The sequence below is a fragment of the Mixophyes fleayi genome, chromosome 9, assembly GCF_038048845.1.
Source record: "Mixophyes fleayi isolate aMixFle1 chromosome 9, aMixFle1.hap1, whole genome shotgun sequence".
Classification (NCBI taxonomy): Eukaryota; Metazoa; Chordata; class Amphibia; order Anura; family Limnodynastidae; genus Mixophyes; species Mixophyes fleayi.
The window spans coordinates 51,967,265-51,991,663 of NC_134410.1; the positions used below are offsets into that span (position 1 = coordinate 51,967,265).

At 38.5% G+C, this 24,399-nt stretch overlaps 1 protein-coding gene across 2 annotated transcripts in view; it reads right to left on the reverse strand.

The window, feature by feature from the left end:
• Nucleotides 1-13,973: 13,973 nt before the first annotated feature.
• Nucleotides 13,974-24,399, reverse strand: part of LOC142100660 (phosphatidylinositol-binding clathrin assembly protein-like) — a 65,996-nt gene continuing 55,570 nt past the window's right edge. The window contains exons 16-21 of one of the 2 annotated variants that reach the window (XM_075184362.1): nt 24,299-24,329; nt 20,487-20,607; nt 19,788-19,811; nt 16,860-16,916; nt 16,654-16,761; nt 13,974-15,383 (exon numbers count right to left, since the gene is read on the reverse strand). In XM_075184362.1, coding sequence (XP_075040463.1) covers nt 15,369-15,383; nt 16,654-16,761; nt 16,860-16,916; nt 19,788-19,811; nt 20,487-20,607; nt 24,299-24,329 — 356 coding nt within the window. In that variant the 3' untranslated portion in view covers nt 13,974-15,368. The remainder of the gene's footprint in view (nt 15,384-16,653; nt 16,762-16,859; nt 16,917-19,787; nt 19,812-20,486; nt 20,608-24,298; nt 24,330-24,399) is intronic. The other variant, XM_075184363.1, reaches the window with a different exon arrangement.

Sequence of the window (24,399 nt, forward strand, 5' to 3'; positions counted from 1 at the left end):
TTAGGCTGGCCTTAATGTCTACTGTACATAAAATACATTGTTACACTTGCTCCTGATTGCAGACACATGTTATAGCATGCATATGATACTGACCCAGGACTTAGACTAGTCCCTTAGCTGGTGCAAGAGATACAGCAGAAAAGCAAGAAACTTTCACAAATGCAGAGCTTCATTTTAACGTGGTTGCATTCGCTTCAGTTTGGAATGCCCACATTGTGCATTGAGTATGGGCACAAGCCCCTTCCCCACCCGTTCACTCCCCGAAATTGTAGGCTGTTGTAACTGTCATTTGCGTTGGCATGTGCAGCGGACTTGCTTTCATCAACGGCCGCATGTCTGGGCATGCGCAGAAAGGAATTGCATATGGTACGCACAAAAAACAGAGATACGTTCCTTAATGACTCAGGCCCTATATAGTGATCAGTGTCTTTCTATAACTGGTGTTTCAGGAATTAGTTTTTCTTTTCAAACACTTTTTCTGGTTATATCCCATACATATCATTACATTGCACGCAGTGTATGTTATATAAGACTACTACTACACTGAACTTTGAATGCTTATTTGTCACAATTGAGGCCCAATTTAAATGGTCCAAAATTTGTAATATTGTTAGCACGAGTGTTGGAAATTAAAAGATAAATAATGTCGGATGTTGACAAAACTGTTTTGTGCAAAGCTAAATTTGGGAGGTAAAGGTATCTGCTTAATAGTGATCATCGTATTGCACAGTTTGTTGGGCCAAGTGTGCCCTGCTTATTTGTTTTTTTTACTTGCAATTATATACTGTCATAAGTTAATGTACCATGAATTACCAGTATAGTGTAATAATTCACTTTGGATAGAATTATTCCTTAATATTTTAAGAGGAGTAATTGTTTTTTTTGCACTGAAACTAGTATATTTACCCCCATCCCAATGCATCATGGTGAGTGTCTAGATGTAATCCTGACTTCCCACTGCACAATGCTGACCTGAGTTTAGAGCTTGAGTTTGCAAATGGAGAGTGGAAAGACTCTGCAATAAAGTGCAATGTCGGTTTTTATCGGGCTAACCTCACTTTTTGAGTGAGGGGGACATTTACGTTTCCTTAGCGATCCAGTATATCATAGCTTAGTAACAGTATACTTAAACTGGCTCATGTTCTTTTATACCTAATCCCCATCTACATGTAGAAGTTGTAATATTTATTAATATTTTTATCTGCCTAGATTGTGATCGTCTCTCTTACTGGTGATGGCTTTACAGAAACACCCAGCAGTGTTGTCATAAATGAGGGGCTACGAACATGCTCAGACTGCATGAAACAGGACTGACTTAGTAGGATTGCAGAGAGGAAACCTTGGTGCATTTGGGCGACCTGCCTGATAGGGATAAAGCCAGTCTAAAAGTAAATATAGCTTTCATTTTTCCATATCTTTTTGAAATTCATCCATAAGTGACTTTTAATTTCAGATGAAATTATTATATGAGTAAACATATTTCACTGGGTTTATTTATTTCACAGTTTAATGGATAAACATCTCATAGTTAAATAGAAAACTGGTGATGTGTTTCAGCCTAAAACTCATCAATGAAATTGACATACAAGACTGACAAAATAATATAGTATATTGTATATATTGATTAACGTCACAATATTAGATTGCTCAAAAATATTTAATTTGATACATTTCAAGAATTCGATATGTCCCATGAACATTTTGGAAGTAGATTGGATAATAATAAACAAATCTGAATACTTGGCTGTCACTTACCCTCATACGTTATGTTTATGTATTGCATTTGGTTTTGTCGTGGCATAATTAATTTTACACTGTCATGAGTTATTATGCATTAGATGACAAGAAATCTTACCTGCCATGGTACCGATGTAAGGTAATATGGTAAGGTAGCAATGGGTAATATCTCTCTAGTCTCTCTCAGATGAGATGTCCTCTGACCTGACCATCAACTGCCATTAGGTCAAATCAAACATAAACAAATCTGTAGCTGTTTATTTACTGCAGTCTCCATGGTTACAGTGGAACACTGGTGATGTCATCACCATCATGGGTCTATCAGAAATGATTTTAAAGTGAAAATCCTTAATGGGTCAGCATGATTTATTTTGTATTATTTTGGTATAACTGTTGTGTGAAAGGATGTTAATATGTCCTTTGTTATTGCATATTTGTATGTATTACCATATGTGTGTACTGTCATATTGTTTCCACAGCCAGGGTAAAAATAAACAGCTAATAAAAAGTGTGCTTTTATACTATCGTATAATGGTCTCCCAATTCCTGTAGGTTTTTATGTCTGGTATTTCACTGAATACTTTATCCAAAACGTAGATCTATACCTCTAATCAAAGAAGCCTGGTACATCCCAATAAATGTACACACGCTGGAGTTTAAGAACATTTTCTAGCATCTAATAATATTACAATGTTTTGTGCTCACCGTTCTGTTTTCTATGTATATATAAATGTAGATCACACCCTGCTTTTAAAAAATATTTTGGGGCGGAGAACCCCATGAAAATGATCTTTTTGCTATCCATATTCATTAATACATGTAAGAAAAACAAGCCCATTTTATTTATGTTTATGATTTTTTTTTAAAGAATGGTTTGTCCAAGTTAAAATCTGAACAATTTTACATTGACAGCCTAATTATAGATTGGTTATATTATTTAGTGTAATATTTATTTAAGTTGATCAGTTGAAGATATTCATTCCATTATACTGCACACTTTTAGTAAAGCATCTTTTTGAGCAAAGTTTGTAAAGAAGAAAAAGAAAACACTCTGCTAGTTTGTATCACAGTCTAACCTTAGCATTTGTGTTTGCGAAAGAGCCAACTGACTCAAGGTTATTCTGGCTATTCACAGTCATGGTAACAATCAACAAATAGTCTCTCTTTGCCAAAGATCAGATCTAAATTACTTTTAACATCTAAATCTTGTTTCAGAATTGTTTTAAACTATAATTGAGAATCATCATTTTTAAATCCCTTATTACATTTATACTAATTAAGTAAATTAATTAGAGTAACCACACAGCAGTGATGAACCCTCACTGCTAATGATAGCCTAATGGACTAGTTTCGAAGGTAGAAACCATTTTATATTGATCCCGGTCACCACATCTCTGTGTACATGGCTACTTTCCTAAAGCAACAGACAGCCTATAGCATTGGCATAGGCCAAAGAATTGAATAAGGGACCGGACTGGCCTGGCCCATCGCTGTTGTTTAGGCAATGGGCAGACTTAGAATTAAACAATGGATAAAATGAAATGGCTCATCCGACCCCCGGCAAAATTACCTGCCTCCGGCGGTCTGCTCCGTCCCGGGCGCCGCCATCTTGGATTCGGGTCTGCGCAGACCCGCAACTTATGAATACTATGGCTGCTCTCCTATTGGCCAGGCAATCCTGGCGCCGAATACAAAAAGGCACTTCCTGCAAACCTTCAGTGCCTGTTCCTCAGTTGCCTTTGGGTACCTTAGACGTGGCTACTTTGTTTCTACTCGTCTGCAGAGCTGACACTCCGTTCAGGTACCAACCATCTATTCTACTCGTCTGCAAAGCTGACACTCTATTCACGTACCTGCTACTACTCGTCTGCAAAGCTGACAATCCGTTCAGGTACCAACTATCTATTCTACTCGTCTGCAAAGCTGACACTCTATTCACGTACCTGCTACTATACTCGTCTGCAAAGCTGACACTCCATTCAGGTACCAACCATCTATTCTACTCGTCTGCAGAGCTGACACTCTATTCACGTACCTGCTACTACTCGTCTGCAAAGCTGACACTCTGTTCAGGTACCAACTATGCTACTCGTCTGCAAAGCTGAAACTCTACTCACATACCTGCTACCCTACTTGTCTGCAAGGCTGACATTCTATTCAAATACCTGCTATCCTACCTGCTGGTTTCCAAACTTCCCAAGAGGGCCTCGCTCAGTACTCTAGCAGGGGCCGCGACCTGCGAGCAAGACGCAGCTAAGACCATACTGCTTTGCGGCAGTTCCTGGTGAACATCGTCTGCTCGTTAGACTCCGCGCCCTGTTGGTGTAGCGCTAAACTGTGCAGACCCTAGGATTTGCATCGTAAAGACCTGCTATCGCTTGAGACCATGACAACTACTCTATGTATTTTTATTGTTTGTTACAGTACTCCATGTGATCGTAGTGCTGGCGAACTTATATACATGTGATCCACTTAGCGCCGTGAGATATACATTTGTTTTATGTCTGTGTGAATTATTGAAAGTTGGTGGTCTTTCTTGTACATCTCAGGCAGCTCTGGGGAGTGCATAAGCGCCCATTCCTGATATAATTTGTCTTTTAACCAATGGAGTGAAGAGTTTGCAGGAGTAGAGGGTGATCAACAGTGTTGAAAGCAGCAGCAAGATCCAGGAGGATGAGTACAGAGAAGTGACCCTTCCACTATGCTTTAAGTAGATCGTTGATTACTTTTGCAAGTACGGTCTCAGTGGAATGTTGAAGGCAGAAGCTCTATTGCAGTTGAGAATGGAGTGAGAGGAGAGAAAAAGTGAGATATGCAAGTTGCTCAGGAGACAATTCTCTACTGATGAAGCACACTGACATGTGAAATTGCTATAAAAGAGTGGAAAATATGTGTGAAATGTGCACCCCTGGAGTTCCATGCAACAGTGCAGACACTGGAAAGGCCTTTGAAAACATTGCGGAGAAGAGCTGTCGATGTTAATTACTAACTTTAATTGTAAATGTGTCACACTTTTTTTTTATTTGGTCATTTACTTCTACTGACCCACAGCGCTTGTTTCTTCCTTTGAGATTTTATCTTCATACAAGCAACTTGCTGGTGGAATCCAGTAAAGAAGGAAGCTGCAGGGATGTTTGAATGGTGAAAACAGCAAGTCTGCATAGAAAAGCACCTTTAAATTTGAACTTTGAAACTTGTTAAGTCCCTGAAGAGGACACATGGTCACCTCTTACAGTTCGAAGAAAACTCATTTAATATTCCTGCAATAGGGTTCTTTACAATAAGAGCAGTACCAGCGTGGAATGCACTCCTCTCCCTCCCAAAAGACTGGTATTGGAAGAAAGTGTAGGTAGCAGTTAAGAAAGGATTAGATATGGGAGAAAAATGGACCATATAGGGCGTAATTTAATTCTGGGCAAAGTGTGACGCATTACAAATAAATATGTTCCAACTGCGCTCGCGAAGTGTTAGTGAAGAAAAAGGGTGAATATTGTAGCAGAATAAATAAAACACATCATATACAATGGCTGGATATAACAAAAATAAAGGTGGTGTATCAATGCATACCATAGAGTGAACTGCAAAATGATCTGAATAGAGAAAAAAACCCAAAAAGAGTATAAAATCCTTGGCTCTATGAGTCCACAAAAAAACACACAATGTCTCTGAAGAACACTAGTAGGATATGGAAGTTGCTGTCAATGGAGTGTAAACCAAATAGGGATCAATCCGGAAATCCACACATGTCCACGTTTGTTAGGATATACCTCAAAAAGAAGAAGGAAAAGAAAGGGAAGGAGGGAGGGGGGGGGGAAGAAAAGTGGAGAGTGAAAAGGAGAAAAGAAGAAAAAAAGAAAAGAAGAAAAAAGAGGGTAATATCAGCTGGTGATATGTGTTATGATTGATACATAGTGATATTGTAGTAAGGAATACAACTTGCTGACTGAACAATCTTATGTGACCAGGAGGGGTTAACTAAAAGCAGTTTAATAAGACCCAATATTGGCCATAACGATCAACTACAGTGAATCATGCACAGCATGAAACGCTAACTGAAATATAAACAGAAAAACATGTGTGAAAGTGTGACGCATATAATAAACGTGCAAGGCACCTCACTCAGAACTGAATTCCCCCAAAAGGCTTACTGCTTTAATGAACACATACAGTATGACAATTTGATGATCCAGTAACTTACTATGGATTCCATTGTGAACCCATTTATTTCTGAGCTATTTTGGTTTTATTTTATTACAGTTAACAATATGACAAACCTGCCTGTTTCACTATATCAAGTGGCGTCAAAACGGTGATACATGTAATACAGACTTTTGGAAATGGGATTTTGCAAGGATCAGCAGAAGACATAAAACCAGCACGTCTGTGCAGTTGTACCTCTATATGAAAATAAGTTAATTGATCCAATTTCTTAAACTTGCATTAGTCAATCCACGTGATCCCTTTGAAACCTAATTTTTAATCCATTTCTGGAAAACCTTTCTTAATTAAACCAGCCCCCAATGTAATCAAATGAGGGGAGCCCCTGTGTTGTGAGCCCCCTCATTTTCTGAAGAGAGGGGGGGGGGGGAGAAAACACAAACATCACTAATAGTAATTAAACTAAATCACTCTGTTCACAGAAGTCTCTCAGTCCCTAAGTGCATCTGTCCTGGATAGATACACAGAGATTGCTCCAATAACTTATTTTCTTTGTTATCAGCTGGCTGATTGGAAGTATATTCTCCTAATTAACATAGAAAGAGTACACCGCTTTAGTTAAGAAGGCTGGATTAGTCCTTCGCACCACCTTATCCGTATGTACATTCAAAATGTGATCTTTGCACAATAAAGTCTGCAGTTCCCCAAATCTATGGACAGAGTTGAGATCCCAGGGTGGTACAAAGGCCTTCATACAGGGACGAATCCTCTTCACTAATAAGAGGGCGTAATGTTAGAATAGTACCACTGAAATAGGACAATGTTAGAAAAGTGCATGGTGCAGTGTAAAAAAAACATTAAAGCAGATGTTAAATAAAACAGACATACTATAATTATAGTCAGAAAGATCATAGCTCTTTAGATGACTGTGTATGCATCAGTAACGCTGTTGGGTGGTGGCCACAAAATATGGAAGATTTTAACTAAAGATCAAGTCAGTCTCTTTAAAAAAAGGAATGAAATTTGCTCCACAGTCGAAACCAAATAAATTTGATGTCTATATCGAATTGCATAGATTCATAAGAAAAAAAATGCTTAAAAAAGTATTTTTTAAGAAATCCTATCACCAGTGAACAAAAGAATATTGATTATTTTGTCCACACGGATTTAGAAATAGAGTAATTTCTATACAAGTTTATTTAAAGGACATGTAGTAGAGACATTTCAAAGATTGATTGAGAAGGCTATAGAATGGCTTCCAGAGAGAACAAATATCAAACAAAATATCTCTGAAGAAGAATACCGAGCATTGAAAGATTTGAGAAAAGATGTGGACATCATAATTAAACCTGCTGATAAGGGAAGTGGAATTGTTATTATGGATAGAAGGAAATACATAGAGGAAACTGAATGCCTCCTATCAGACAGTAATACATACCGTGTATTAGAAAAAGACCCCACATTCCAGTATCAAAACCAACTTCACGACTTACTGGAAGAAGGACTCAATATAGATATTTTGACAAGAAAAGAATTTGATTATCTCTACATCGAAATTTCCAGGATACCGGTATTTTACCACTTGCCCAAGGTACATAAAAGGATTGAGTACCTACCAGGATGCTCGATTGTCTCGGGGATTAAATCTATTACGTCAAACCTATACATTGATTTTTTCCTACAGGGATTGGTGAATCAACAAAAAAGTTAATTAAAAGATGCTACAGCCATTTTACAGATTCTGGACAACATGGAATGGAAAGACACCTATATACTGGGTACTTACGACTTCAATCGCTTTATACCTGTATTCAGGATGCAGATGGCTGTTCGCATATTTATCATTATTTGTGTTCCAATACAGACCTGAGGAATGAGCAAGTCAATTATTTTATGAGCGTAATAGAGTACACTCTACAGCACAATTATTTTTGGTATGAGGGAGCATTTCTAATCAAGACACAGGAACTGCAATGGGGACTCGCTTAGCACCGAGTTATGTAAACATTTTTGTATCTAATTGGAAAGACGACTGCATCTGGAATAATAATCCCTTTGAACAAAGACCAAGATGTTGGAAATCTGGGATGGAGAAAAGGAAGGACTCCTATTATTCCTTGAATATTTAAACAAGAATTCGCTGAATATGGAATTCATGGCTGAGACTAGTTCCACACAGGTCAATTTCTTGGACCTTACTATCTATATTGAAGATGAGATTATAAAGACCAGAAATTATACTAAGGACTGTAATAATTTCATACTAGCAACAAGTAATCATCATTGTTAGTGGATCCATAACATCCCAATGGGAAAGTTTAAAAGGTTAAAAAGAAACTGCACCGACTCTGCTACCTTTGAGTTACAAGGAAATGAGCCGAAATCTAAATTTTTGGAGAGAAATTATGATGAAGAATTAATATGTTCAGCACTGGATAATGTAAAACAGAATAAAAGGAAACATATCTCACGCAAGACACATCAAAAAACTTAATTCATGCACTTATCTCCCGCATTGACCATTGCAATTCCCTCCTTACTGGTCTTCCCAAACACAGACTCAAACCCCTAACCCTATTTTGCACGCTGCGGCAAGACTGATTTTCCTTGCAAATTGTTATTCCTCTGTTGGATCACTCTGTATGTCTCTACACTGGCTGCCTGTTTTCTCGGCAACTCCGTTCTACACAAGATCTGTGTCTCTCATCCACCCTCATTACATCCTCCCATTCCCGGTCACAGGACTTTTTTCGGGCTGCACCCAATCTATGGAATTCTCTACCTCGCACAATAAGACTCTCCTTTGGTCTACAAACTTTCAAGCGTTCTCTGAAAACCTACCTCTTCCGACAAGCTTATAATATTCCTCAACCACCCTCTTAACCTCACTACCTTAGCCTATTACCGCCTGTAAAACAATTTCACACAAGACAACTACCCCCTGACCAACATTGTTGTGTAACAGGATCATTTAGCCTATGAGTCACTTTTACCTTTGCAGCCTGGCTGGGCCAAAATGCAAAATGTAGGCTTAACCTCGTGTGTCAATCTCCCATGGTCTCATAGATTGTAAGCTTGCGAGCAGGGCCTTCTCACCTCTTTGTCTGTTTTACCCAGTTTGCTTATTAGTTTATTATGTTTGTCCCCAATTGTAAAGCGCTACGGAATATGTTGGCGCTATATAAATAAATGATGATGATGATGATGATGCACTTTTGCAATATAGCAAAAGAGCTAAAAAATCAGTGTCAGAAATCACTTTTATAACCCAATTCAATAGTAATGCTAAAGCACTAGAAGATATTATTGCAAGACACTGGCATATCCTGGAGTTGGATGAGGAGGTGATGAAGTTTCTTCCTAAGAAACCAAGGATTATTTATAAAAAAAAAAAAAAAAGCCAGCAATCTACGAAAAAATGTTGACAAAAAGCTATGTACCTTTATCTAAAACTATTTTTATCATCTTTTTAACATTTTATTTACATCATAATAATTTTTATTAAGGCAGACAATACAGCACTAGCACTTTCATGACATGTTACCGGCACTTTTAAAATTTTATCATTATTTTTTAACTTTCATTAATAAAGTCATTTTTAACCAATTCGGAGTGAAGACCAAGTTCTTATAGCTCCACATGCACGAGAGTCTTTCCTTGACAAAGTCCGAATAAACGGATGAAACATGTTGGATTTCACAACCCACAGCCTCCGTACTTTGGCGTTCCATTGACTATGCGTGTTCCATATGCGGTAGGGCACGGAGACACTCCAGCGTGGATTGCTGTTTGGACTTTCCAATTTCTAAAGGAGGCCCGGGACAACCAAATAGGGACATATAGGCTAAAATCAAGCCTATTCTGTTCAATATTTTGTAGCAACAGCATTACTGATGCATACACTGCCATCTAAAGAGCTATGATCACTGTGCCTATAATTATAGTGTGTCTGTTTTATTTAACATCTGTCTTAATGTTTTTTCACACTGCACCACACACTTTTCTAACATTGACCAATTTCAGTGGTACTATTCTAACATTGTGCCCTCTTATTGCTGTTGTAATTACTTTGATCAATGAGGTACTGCATAAACAAACTCACTAAGAGCACCTTTATCCTTTGTGATATGAATTCTCTTCAGTGGCTGTTTGGTTTCAGAAGGCCCTATCTATTGTGCAAAAAGGCACGAAGTGCAGAAACTTATGCTTTCAAGGTTGAAAAAGCGTGAGCTTTGCTGAGGCTCTTATGAAGAAAATCAAGAATATATGAGATATTGGCTGGTTAGATCCAGCTTAGGTTCGCACCACCTGATAATCTTCTTACATATTTTAAAATAGACCACAGAAGTTATTTTTCATTGTCCGCAGGAGCATGTGATTAACATTTTTCCGAGATTACCTTTTGTCTCAACAGTGACCGTTCAAATTATATGCCATCAAAGCTAGATCTCCTAAATCTGGAGAAGAACTGGGTCTTGCTGTAGAGATCTGGCTGAAGATTTGAAGGCCAAAGTTGTCGCAGAAGTATCTCCCAGGCTACTGCGAACCATGGATTGCGTCGATAAAATGGAAGTACTATGACTTCTGCCTCCCCCCTTTTTTTTTTTTCTTAAAAAAAACATTTTAATAACAGCATCAAAATAAAAAGGTAAAAATTTAAAGAGAAAATGAGTTTACATCCTTCACAGAGGAGTGGAAAGATTATCAAACAGCGTATATGAAATTGAAATTAAGGTAGAGTTTGCTGAAAAGGGGTAGGCATTTTAATGCTTGGGTTTCGTCTTACAAGAGGGTGTTGAGATATAGAGGTGGATGGAAGGTAGGAGAACCTGGCAAAGCAGAACCAGGTTGAGGTTGTAATTTTCTCCAATTAGAGAAGAAATTACAAAAGGAATTGAGGTGCATTGTGAGCTGAGGGACTCCAAATTTTATATAATAAAGCCCATGAGTTCATCAGGATACTAATCATCAGTTCCATTTAAAAAGAAAATCAAACCTATTTCCCAAGCTCAGCCATTGATGCTGGGGAGAAGCTGTTCCAAGAGCTCAGCCTTCTCTTTTTTTATTTTGGTTTAGGGTATGATCTTTTAGAGGAAAAGGAGTAAAGACATACCTTAGCAGAAAGGTCCACAGGATTGTCTATTCCTGAAATTTTTCTGCAAAGAGAAAAATTTGGCTATAATGGTTTTTTCATCTGTCACCATTAGGTCTACTTAGAGAAGAATGAACCTATTTATCAGTAATTGAAAACTTTCACTCTCATCCACTTTCCTGGATGAACTTGTTTTCATTTGAGAGAATATGCTTGCCGAAAACATGGAGTCCAGAGAGAGGCTACAGATTTTCCCTTTGTTACTTTTGCCATCATAATTTTGCTCCTGGTCCCTCCTTAACGGTTTATCAAGGCTACTACCATGCTGTTGTCTGAGAATATCCTGAAATTCTTGCCTTGTAAGAGAAGATGAAAATATCATCCAGACTGCCGTCATTTCCATTACTATAAGGTGGAGGACCACTCTTATTGGAATCGGTTGTTGAAAATGTATCTGACAGGCCAAGGACTGACTCTTAATGCACCTTTCTATTGGAATAGACACTATGTAACGCACAGTATCTATCTGGGCTCTTATGACTTTTATTTGCTTTAGTGGCACAAGATGACTCTCTGTCTCATTAATGATGATCTATTAATTTCTAAATCCATCAACCTCCTTGCCATTACAGGAATCTAGATCATCTCCTCTGACACTACATCCCCTGCAGCACTCTTCCACTGATGGGACTCCTTCAGCCACACTCCCAGACCCAGAAACTGACAAGGTGGTGGAGTAAGCATTCTACTTTCTCCAAGCTGCACACTCTCTGTACCCTCCCTCTTCTTTTGCAGTCCACACTATCGCCTACTTTATCCTCTCCACCTTCATGTTTCTGTCATTCATCGACCCCCAGGTCCAGCTTCTCAATTCCTTGACAACTCTGCGGCCTGGCCCACTTATTTCCTATCCTTTGACCCGCCTACTCTCAACATTCCCATTGGTAACCCCACAGTTTCTGCAGCCACTAAACTTCTTCCATTCACTTACATCCTCCTTTAGTCTCTCCAAATGGACCTCATCTCTCACCCACTGTGATGGACACTCTTTTGACCTTATATATTTCCACTACTGTTCCATCTCTAGTTTCTCCAATTTAACCTTCCCTCTCTATCCACAACCTACATTATTTCAGCCTCATACTCTGTCCCCTACACTGAAATCCACATGTACAGAGTGACAACAAGTATTCTTAACCCACTTCACCTTTTCCCTAAAACAACTACTTCCTCCTATGACTGCACTGTCCTGCCCTAATGAGGCTGATTCTTTCTACAACAAAAAAACCCACTGCAACCCTAGAAAATGCAGCTCCAGCTACCACATACAGTATCTAACGATCCAAACTCCCGAATTGAAGAACACCACTCACGGAAAATTTTGTTTCTATCCAGATTCCCTTCACTATAAATTCATCACATTCAATTGCCAAACAAATATACTTCAAATCTCTAATATCCATGCCGTGTTCCAAGCACGGCACCGCTTTGCCACCTTCAAATTTTCTGCCTACCTGCACTTCCTCCACATTATTCCCTTACAACCCATGAATTTGCTACATGCTATAAAGGCAAAAACGATACCATTCGACAAGACATTCCCTCATGCCAAATTCTACACACTCCACCCACCTTCTCCTACAATCCTGAATCCACTCTCCTTTCATTCTCTCCAGTAACTGAAGGTGATGTCTCTGCACTCATCTCGCCCTACAATATGTCCCCTTTATCCTTCCAACTTCTTTGCTCCCTCTCCCCCACATCTATCTCACCTCTTCAACCGGTTTCTCTCCACCTGCACATTTTTATCCTCCTTTAAACATGCGCTCATCTCACCAATTCTAAAGAAACCATCTCTCGATCTAGCCTCTCTCCTCTTACCACACTATTTCTCTCCTCCCCATTGTCTTCCAGTTACATGAGTGATTGTTGTACAACCAGCCGTTTCATTTTCTCTCCTCTTGCTCCATTCAGGTTTCCGCCCCCAATAGTCTACTGAAACTGCTCTCACAAAAGTGATCCATGATCTATTTACAGCAAAGTCTAAGTGTCATTTCTCCAGTGTCATCTTCCTGGACATCCATGCTACTTTTGACACGGTTGATCACCCTCTTTTCCTACACACACTTCACTCCATTAGCCTTTATGACAGTTCTTTCCTGGTTCACTTCCTATCAAACTGCTCCTTTAATGTTTCTACCTCTGGCACAACCTCCCCTCCACTCCCACTATCTCTTGGGGTCCCACAAGGCTCTTTTCTTGGCCCTTTACTTTTCTTACTATACACTTTCTATACAAATTTGCTCACTTGGCCTCCAGTACCAAATCTACACCCAAGCCTATATCTCTTCCACTTACCTCTCCCCTTCTGTACCATTTAGTTTAACAAACTGTCTTTCTGCTATCTCCATGTTGATGTCCCAATACTCTAAAGCTCATCATATTCAAAACAGAACTTTTCTTCCTTTCTTACATAGTTGACACTTCCCCATCATTAACAATTTCCAGTCTTCTAACCCGCTGCCCTGGTGCCACACTTAACTCCACCTTCTAGTGCTTTGATTTAAAAAAAATACATTACATTGTGTTGTATGCTTAAAAATGAAGTCACAGGGTGACAGGATAGTCTGGCACTCAAATTATTTTGCAAGCATGTATGCTCTGGCTGTTTGAGTACTAGCAGATGTGTTTGAGTCCATGTATAATGCACAATCATAAAAAAATTATATGAAAACAAAAAAGATGAAATTGACAACATAGCAGTTACAGTAATTTCAATAACCATATTTCTCTAGGCACAGCACCTCTCTTCGAGACAGTATGACACCAACCAATCAGCAATGGCTGAGATTGTAAAGCCAGTATAAAAATAATTTATTGCTTTCATTTACATAGGTTTTTTTTTTAAACCAATGTTTTCATTTATTGTTGTTAATAAACTACCCTTTACAAACTAAGGAGTGACTTAAAGAACAGAAACAGTTGCCAAAGTTCACATACCATTTTTATTATAACATAATGAAATGTAATTTCTTGAGATTAATTGAATTTAAAATGGGATATCATGTTTGACTGCCACATTTTTGTCAACAACTGGCACACAGTTCACCTTGGCTTTGATGTTCTTTCTTCCAATGGCCCAAGTGGCTATAGTGGCAATGAAGACAGAAGCTATTCTGTAAATATTTTGTTGTTTCATTGTGATTAAATAAATATAAAATTATACATTTAATCTATTTTAAGTAATTTGGCATTAACTAATGTTTCAAACAATCTGCACATTTTCGAGATCCTTTTTGAAAGGACATTACTTCAAGAAATATATTTTAAAGATAAGGATGCGTCAGCATTGAAGAAATCATTTCAGGATATATATATATATGTATATTTACATAATAAAAATTGTACTTACTGTATTTAAAGTAAAGTGGCACAAATAGCGGGAGCTATGCAACTCCTGCTTAATGGTTACAGAGTACAAACTTTCTTTAAGTGGTGGCAAAAAGACAAAACCAAAAAAACCTGTCCTATTATGTGCAATGCCTCCAACATATGAAACTCGATTGTATTTAAAGGGTTAAATATATATGTAGAAATAAAATGATGTTCTGATGAAGACAGGTAGCTGAAGTTGACATAAATACTACGGATGTCACAGAATTTAAAAAAAAAAAAGAAAGAAAAGAAAAGAAGAAAAAAAAAAGTCACTTTACAAAATGACCTTGGACCCATACTTGAAGCCATACTTGAGAATAAAGACATTTTATTGCATCGCCACTGGCTTATCTACTGGCTTGTGAATCTCCAAAGTTCATTTTCATTTATCGTAGTAGTATAAAATGTTGACTTTCCCGTTGTGGACTTCTCAGAAGATCGAACCTGGTCCTCAAGTTACACAATTTTGTTTGCGTCCGTTTATTGTAGCACAAATAAAACCAGACAATCTTATTGCTCACTTTTAGTTGAGCAGTATCTTGAGGTCAGCTACATAGGCTGTCAGGAAAACAGTAACTTGAATTGTTTAAGAATAGAGAAGGGAATAAGAAAAAAATAAAATAAAAACCTAAATACTATAAAACCCCTTTCATGAGTGTTGTTGGATAAAGGCACCTCAATGTTCACATTTAGAAATGTTATATATCCGATTTTTGCCTGCCACCAGTGTAGAAGAAAGAAAATAGAACGTTTTCTTAGAGCAGGTCACATTATATTCCATGGCAGAGGGATGATTATAAACAACGATTTCTAAAGCACTGCAGTTCAAAGAAAATGTACTTTATATTAACATGGGTGCCCTGATAAAGACCATGTTGGCAAGAGACTGGAAATTAATATTTCACCAGTTTTTGGTTGTCAATGCATCCTTGCTCCTTTGGCTACTTTACATGAACTGCATCTGAAAATATAAGTAAATGTACATTAGACATTAACACTGAGAATGGCAGCGTTTTAGTGAAGATCAACCTAAAAGTCAAAAAGCCAATATAAGAGAAACTTCGATTAAACAGAATGATGAGAAACTACATGTCAAACATTTCTGCCAAAAAGCTCACAGACCCAGAAGATGATGTGCAGGTAAGTAAGTAACACTTCATGGTCTACACTGAATTGAAATATTTTTTAAAAAATAAACAAAAAAGAATGTTTATTGATCCTTTAACCTACTTGCTGTGTGACATGGATGTAAAATAGCAGAAAGAGTTTAGGAGTATGATATATACCACATTGTGAGGTAGATTTAAAACATGGTTAGTACAGGAGCAATTGACATATTTATTAATAAAATACAATGACATTATGAAATCAACGTTAAGTATTAAGTCAATGTTAAAGTCTCCAAACCTTGGCAGATCTGTATTTTCAAACAGCTTAAACAATTTTACATATGAATGTAAAGCCAAATTAATTACCTACTATATAAACAAATACCAATTTTCAAAATTGTGACCTCATTTGCATTGTAAACATGGTCCCCTATATATTACACAGGGGATATTACAAAGGATTCATTTGGCATTTTAACATAAATCACAGTTAGTCTTCCTACGTGACCTTATACAGTGAGAAAAATGTGAGGGGAGAGAACAGTCAGAAGAACCAGGGGCCATCACCATGCCATCCCATATGAAGTGATCCTGTGAGGTCTAGGGTCTGTCAACTGAGAAAAACTGCAGCCCAATTTTCCCACACCAATATGTAAATGGTCGATAAGCACCACCATGGCTAGTTACTAATAAGGAGAATTTCTTTTAGAGACCACAGGCCTTGGCAGCTGCGGTCTCAACAAGATTACAATCCAGCCTTTAAGCTTGTGTCTGTGGTCACCACTTCCCAATCCAGGATCAACATTTGCCTGCAGGTTTGGTGTGGCTATAAGACAAGAAGTAGACAGCAGGGCTCAGTAGTCACTGATGCACACTCCCTTCTACCATCTTCATTCTAAACCCTGTAGGGCTGTGTAATTGCACAAGCAGAGAAATGTTTACAGCAGGAGTAAACAGTGTATAAAAAGACCAGGGACCATTCCCTCTCTAGGAGAAATAAAGAAAATAAAAGAGAAAGACAGGAAACACATTGACCCTAACCAACTTACAGGCAGATTATTTAGTATAAACAGCATTTAAGACTGAGGACTAATATTTGCATCCAAGCGGTGACAATCATACCTGAGCTCCAGATACAGGTGCAAATGGATTTGTTGGCGTTATCCCCGACTGTGTATACATAATTGGCTGAGGAACCATGAGAGGATTCGCACCAATCTGTGTAGGGACCTAAAGGGCAATACATATGTATGGTATTGAAATGTAGATCTGAGGCAAAGTTATATATAGAAAACCCAATAGTTAAGCAGGCCAAATAACATTCTTACCATTCCATACACAGGCACTTGAGGTGTAGTTACTGGATAGCTCATTGGTGCAGGAACCTTAAAAAAGAAGAAAAGAAAAAAAATGAATATATATATATATATATATATATATATATATATATATATATATATATATATATATATATATATATATATATATATATATATATATATATATACACATACACATATATACACATATATACACACATATATACACATATATACATACACACAAACATTTTCTAAAACAAAATATGACAGTATAAATCTATTTTTTTTTATATTTGCAACATAAGACATTATAACAATACTGTCCCCTTTGGCATTGTAATTCTCACATCCAAATGACCGAATGTGTGGCCCTGGCACTAGGACCCAGAGGAGAACACCAGGAACAGTTGCTTTGCAATAGAAGGCTGGTGTAAAATGATCAGAACCTATGTAGCGAGAGTGACAGCCAGGGGGTGGGACATAGGTCCCGGGATACCCCCCAGCAATCTGGGGAGTGAATTTGTGGCCTGCTGCCATGAGAGTCAAAGTACATCATGACACAGAGAATATGAGTGAAGTGGGACAGATTTGAGGGAGAAATTACCTCAGAATGTAGATATGTGGAGGTGAGGAGAAGTCAGGGGGATTATATACTGCACTACCACAGAATATAAATGTATGACAGAGAGGCAGCATCTGAGGGAGTGATCCAGAGACATCATTTTGGAAGCAGAGAGGCAGCGTTGTGTACATCAAAGGGGCTGAGAGTACACTAGCATGTAAAGTGCTGCACCCGGAAAGGATAGTTCAAAAGCCGGGTGAGTGATATCAACCCCTGCAGAGTAGAGGTGTATGAAACCATACTGCGAGAAAATGGATGTGTGCTGAGGCACCAATTTAATCATGACTGTCCTATTAACATATTTATGTAAAAGTTAAGATCCATGCAGGAAGAGAATGGGAGCTGTATATATGGGATTTATTATAGCAATTATTAAGAATGAGCTGGCATGAAGGAGTGTAAATAAAGACTTTATTTTTTTTCGCAATATAGAGATAGTCTAGAGCCCAGCTTACTGCAACAACTATTGTACAGCACCATAACACAACCTCTGTTCACACTTAACAGACATTTCTGTAAACTCAACATGTGTGGAACCCTCTAATCAGTCACTTATGCACACACCCAAGAGCTAGTCTTGGCAGAAGAAGTGTGCAGGCGAGTATGAGCATTACTTGCCCCAAGTCATACATGGTGACAGGGGGGGTTAAACAACAAAAAATATGTTTTAATTATATAGAAGCAAAAACCCAAAAGATTATAACACAGGCAAAACCGGTTACAGCAAGGCTGACATTAAAGAAAATTAAAGAAATATATGTTTAAATGCACCTCCATGCAGCGCATATACATGGTGCTAAAGGAGAGTACTGGAATATAGAGGGTGGTATGAAGAAAGAGCACTGTTGTGGTTAAAGAGATTGTCTACACATCTGCTCATTTTATTACTATTAGTTTACCTACACTTTCTTTAGTAGGAATCCAGTGCTCATTGCATTCTGTAAAAACAGTATAGCTCTATAGCTAAAGGTCTGGAAGAGGAAATAGCACAACCAAATAAAAGGAAGGAAGTTCGGACACTCGGCATGGGGAGGGGTCGGCACAGAACAGTAGAGCCTTGTGGTCTCTATTTTTGCTGAGTAATGAACTGAAATGAAGCCAGACATGAACAGAGAAGGAAGCTGTAGTGACATTACAACATTTACAACCCTGTGTATCTTCTAGTGACCAAATGCTGCACAGCGATATCTGTTTCTGAGGCAGCATTAGCTGGAGGTTGTTTAGCATAGGACCTGCTTATCCATCTATCGGGGAAATTCAAATAGCCAAGATGTGTCTCTGGAACAGTCTGTGGAGGCACATCACCTCAGGCTTTTTTTCTTAAATCTCTGCTCATTTTCCCTTGCATGCCATAGAGATGCAAGGAGAAAATTAGCAGAATTCTATACTAAATTGGCCGGAAAAGTGCGAAGAGATGTCTGGCTGCACCTCTCGATAACTTGAATTCCCCCATATATATCTATATGCACTCAGAGGCCACTTCATTATGTACACCTGCTGGTTAATGCAAATCTCTAATTAGCCAAATATGTGGCAGCAACTCAATGCATAAAAGCACGCACAACTGGTCAAGTTCAGTTGTTGTTCAAACAAACCACTAGAATAGGGAAGAAATGTGATCTGTCTGTCTCTGCCGTAGAATGATTGTCGGTACCATACAGGGTAGTTTGAGTATCTCAGAAACGTGCATTAAAATCTTAAACAATCAGCAGTCTCCAGAGTTTACAGAGAATGGTGCACAAAACAAAAAACAGCCAATGGCAATTCTGTGGGTGAAAACGCCTTATTAAAAGAGAGATCAGAAAACAAGTGCAAGCTGACAGGAAGGTGACAGTAACTCAAAATAACTGTGTGTTACAACATAGGTATGCAGAAGAGCATCTATGAATGCACAGCAAGTCAAACCGTGAAGTGGATGGGCTACAGCAGAAGACAACCACACTGGGTCCCACTTCTGTCAGCTAAGAATAGGAAACGGAAGCTGTGCACAGGCTTACCAAAACTGGACAGTTGAAGATTGGAAACTTATGTATTATAAATGAAATGTTGGATTTTGTGGGTTAAATGTCATAACTTGTGTTTTTCTTCTAGTGTTCTAATCCTTAAGTGCTACCTCCACATTGGTCAGTATGTTTAACTGACTTTGGGGCTTTCCTCAAGCACAAAAACATGCAGTTTGTTGAATACAAAAAAAATATTTGACACTATAATGTTTAATTAATTCCTACATCAAAATAAGTATGTCCCTTTTAAACAAATGCATGCAAACAATAGCAGAACAAATCATCACAATGAAACAAACACAAACTTACATATCCAGAGTAATGTACTCCATTCTGGGTTGGCATGGTTAAAAAAGCAAAATCATTTCAATCACAAAAATGTTACAAGTACTGAAAAATAACAGCTTTAAATGCTGTAAGTCACTGTTAAAGAAGAATATGCATTACTACCTTGTGTTTCTAGAAGTCTCTCACGACCAGGTACACACACACACACACACACACACACACACACACACACACACACACACACACACACACACACACTAAAATGGATCAACACTGCTTACAGCAAGTTTTTAAAAACAAACAGAAGTCCCTATGTTGAAGTCACCAGTGTATTTATCTGGCAGAATAAAATGTGCTAAGCTACAGATGGAGCTACAATACTACCAAAACGATTTATCGTTGCAGAAACAGCATAAATTTTGCAAGGCCGTGTTTTCCACAGTTATTAGAAGGGTGCAGCATAACTACATGCCAGTAGGTGCGATTATTATTAAAATTACTGCATGTTGTCAGCATGTTTGTTGCTATTGAAATAGTTGAACAAATTAATGTTGACATGCATAATAAACTGCTTAAAACAAGAACAACCAAAGTAACAAAACTCCTGCTATGAAATCAGTAACATGTACACTGCAGAGTGCATGGATCTCTCGTAATTTTAGGACAGGAAATGAAAGTCAAACTATAATCAAATCACCTCTACAAACAAATCTAGCTTACCATTTGGGCAACGTGCGGTACGGGGGCAGGGTTCCATGTGGTTGAAGAGCTTGTTCTTGCTTGCCAGTTTGTGCCACCAGTCAGTCTCTTTTCTGTAGGCTGATTCCATTGCATATCAGATCTAGAGGGGCACAGAAAAGTTATAAAGCCATGTCATTGTAGGGCTAATGAACAACAAATTTAAAGTTTAGCAATAAAGTTTCTACACAAATTGAAAGAAAAAAAAAAAAAAAAAAAAAATCTCTCAGCGGCAGTAATTTTAGTGACCTGGGAAAAAAAAATCCAAAAAAACACACACATACGGCAGAAATAGATTAGGACATTACATACAAAAAGGATCATGATTATTAACAGCAGTTGAAGGTACCATAATGGTGTCATAGGTTCGCTTAGGTTCAGTTCATGGACATGATCAACATAATAAGATGTAACATTAATACAAATGAAATACTGTAGATTCCCCCTTTCCTCACAAGTGCAGGAAACCTTCTGCCCCCAGATTCAGATAAAATGGCATTGAAAATGAAATTCCGTAGTCTTCTTTTGTTTATGTGTTTTATGATCAGTGCAAGGCTACTGTTGTGGAGACAGAAACAGATTTTATACTTGTGTTAAATCCTTTTCTTTGAATCAATTAGGGAACACTGTATCATGGTGATATATAGTCTCCACTAGGACACTGGCACTTTAAGAATCTTCACGCTCCTGTCTTATATATCCCCATCTTGCACAAAACTCAGGTAATCTACTAGTCAGGTCCTATAGGACAGAGAAAGGTTTAAAAAAAAAAAAAAAAAAAAAAAATTACTACAGGACAACTAGAGCATAATGGGTGGAAGCTCAGTATCTCCCCTCCCCTCCGAATGGATTCAGAGAAAAGGATTTAACAAAAGTATAAAAATCCTATTTTCTCTTTCATCCTTATGGGGAACTGCACCATGGGGGCATCCCAAAGCTGCCCATTCCTGGTGGATATGCTCAGCAACTTTCCGATCAAACATGTCGTCACTGAATGAATAATAAACTTGTACAATTTTGTTAAAGTATGAACCGAATACCATGTCAAGCATTGTGTCGCACCACCCAAAAAGTAGTCACTGATGTGGTTGAATGAACCATCATGTTACAAGGAACAAGTTTACGTGCTCCGATGTAAGAGTGATGAATCACAGAAGTGATCCATTTAGCTATAGGCGGTATTCAGTCTTCCTACAGGGAGGGAGAGATAGAGGGGGAATCACCATTTTGCTGTATCTTTTTTATTTTAATCTCATTTGCCCTGATACCATTCAATAAGTGAAGGTATCCCTCTTCATTTAAAGATTAATTCTGACCCAATGCCGGAATCAAGATTTAAATGAAATTTAGAAACCACTTCAGGCTGAAAGAATGGTTCCCTCTGAAGAATGGCCCCATCATGAAAAAAAACAGAAACTTATGCAAGACAGACACCCCACCCCCCCCCCCTCCCCACTTACGACACCCTCTATGCTGTGCAGTCAGTCAGAAAAAATATATTCTTTCATTTGAGGTACTTGAGTTCCACCAATTTCATTGGTTCAAACAGAAGTCTGTTGAAAGGCCTTCAACACTAAACGCATGTCCCAAAGAACAGAGAGATCTGAATGGTAGTTTCAATGCGTCTACTCAGAACCTTGAGCAAACTCCGTTTCAGCCCATTATCCAAGTTATTCCGTCGGTACAGCAGGAGATGGCCCAGCTAGAAAATAGTCGCTGGAAACTTTCAATTCTCATATAAAGAAACTTGGGTCTTCCAGACACTATGATCATTTTTTACTGTTCTATTTGAATTTCCTGTTCTATTTCAATTATTCAATTATTATCAATTATTCAATTATCAGTTATATTGTTCTATTATTTGAATTTCCTGTTCTATTGTTCTATTTGAATTTCCTGACCCCAATCCACCAGAAGTAAAAAAACACACATGTGGGTGGAGTTCTGCTGATTCATGACATCCTCAACCAGAAATCTGAAGTTAAAATGAACCACAGTTGGAAAACAGATGGGCACCACAAAAGCCACCTCTGGGTGGATTGAAACCCCATCATGTAGACAAAACAGTCTGAGGGTTTGGTCACTGGCTTCTTGTCGGACCAGACCTGTTTTACTCAATACTCAAACTGCCTTGGCTTTGTCCTCCCCAGGACAAAGCTCTTACGCTCCCGGGCCCTCATCCCTAAAGGATTTTCCAGAATCCTAAATTGAATAAACCAGTCCCTACACTGATTTAGCCAAGGCTTTCACCCACATCGGCTCATCTAGTTCCATAGATGAGGTACCAGATAACCCCTGGACTGAGCACTCTCAGATTACTGGGGTAATTTGCTGAAGCTTCAGCGAAAGAGGTAGAGTGATTGTCCCCTTCAGCAACATGCTGAGCAAGGGATTTAGTCTAGGCTGGTTCTGCCAGATCAATGGCAATACTGCAGGTGTATGCGACAGGTGGCTGTCACCATCACATGAAGTGCAGAATGTTTCCATGCTTGACTGTCCACTGGACAACTTGGTCTGACATTTCACACAATAATAAACACTTACTGCTGAAACACCTCCAGTCTAACCCTGGCGTTACTCCCATTTGCAGATATGGCAAATAATAATGAGAGCTCTGGTTTGTGTGCCTGATTTGGCAGGCTTCAGTTCACTGACTGAAGCCAGCCAAAGAAGAAGTACTATTCTGACTCAGGGTTGCACCTCAGCCCCAGAGCTCAGCACCTTAAGATACCGCCATAGAGCATAGCCCACTTAAAGCTCATTGGTGTCTTGTGCAAAAGAATGCACAAAGATGTCCCCAACCCGACCTTTGCCTCTACAAGTAACTACAGGCACTGGACTTTCTGCAAGCCCTAAGACCACAATGCTGACCGCAGCTGATCTGCCTCCCGACACTAGGAGTGGGGTCACTTATCTCTGTGCAGCTTCTCCAGTGCATGGTCTGGTGCTGCAACATTCAATGGTATGGCGTCAGTCAGGGTCCTTGGTCACTGCCTGTGGTGGTAGTGAAGAGGTCCTCTCCAGAGGAAGTTTCATGTTGAGCCAGGAGGTGGCCCACTCAGGTCTGCTGACAGCCAAGAAGGATGTCAGCTCTCACCGACACCTTGTCCTGTTGGGCACTCAAAAAACAAAAAGTTCCCTGCAGGATGGGCATATAGAAGACGGAGGAGCGTAAATAGCTTGAAGATTTTTAAAGGTCGAATGCGATATAGATGACCCTAATTCTCTTCCACTTTACATTTGCTTTGCCCACAGTGATTTCACTATGCAAAAGCACTTGGTAATCAGCCCTAAATGCCAGGCTATTTTCTCTGACATGTGCATTGTTACAAATAATATAGAAAACAACAAGCAAGTTATAAGGATTCAATTATCTCCAAAACATAAGCTGTAGCTTTGACAGTATGGTGCCTCAAGTCTATGATGTATGCTCTCTGCATGCAGTGATTCAGGCTCGATTTTGCCTGCCTGTTGTGTTTACTCTAAGGTTGTCTAGCATGTAAATAAAAAAAAGTCCGTTTTACAATCCGACCAGAAACTCATTATATAAAGCACATTTTATGATCGTGTCTTGTCCGGGCCATCCAAGAACATCAATATGTCAAGACACAATGTATATATTATTCTGGCACAATAACCTACTCTAGCTTTGGCACCAGAGTAGTTTTCCTGCACATTATAAACAAACATGGAGGTTTAAAAATGCCACTGTTGTCCTACAAAAAAAAAAAAAAATTCCCATCACCTAAGTTAAAAACCTGTATCAGACAACTGTAGAAAATGAATCCACTCACCTTTTTGAAGGAGTTCCTCCAAAACCAAGATCTGAAAAGTATATTGTAAAAGTTTATTTTCTAATAAAATACAGGTGCAAAATTAATTCACACGGCAAATA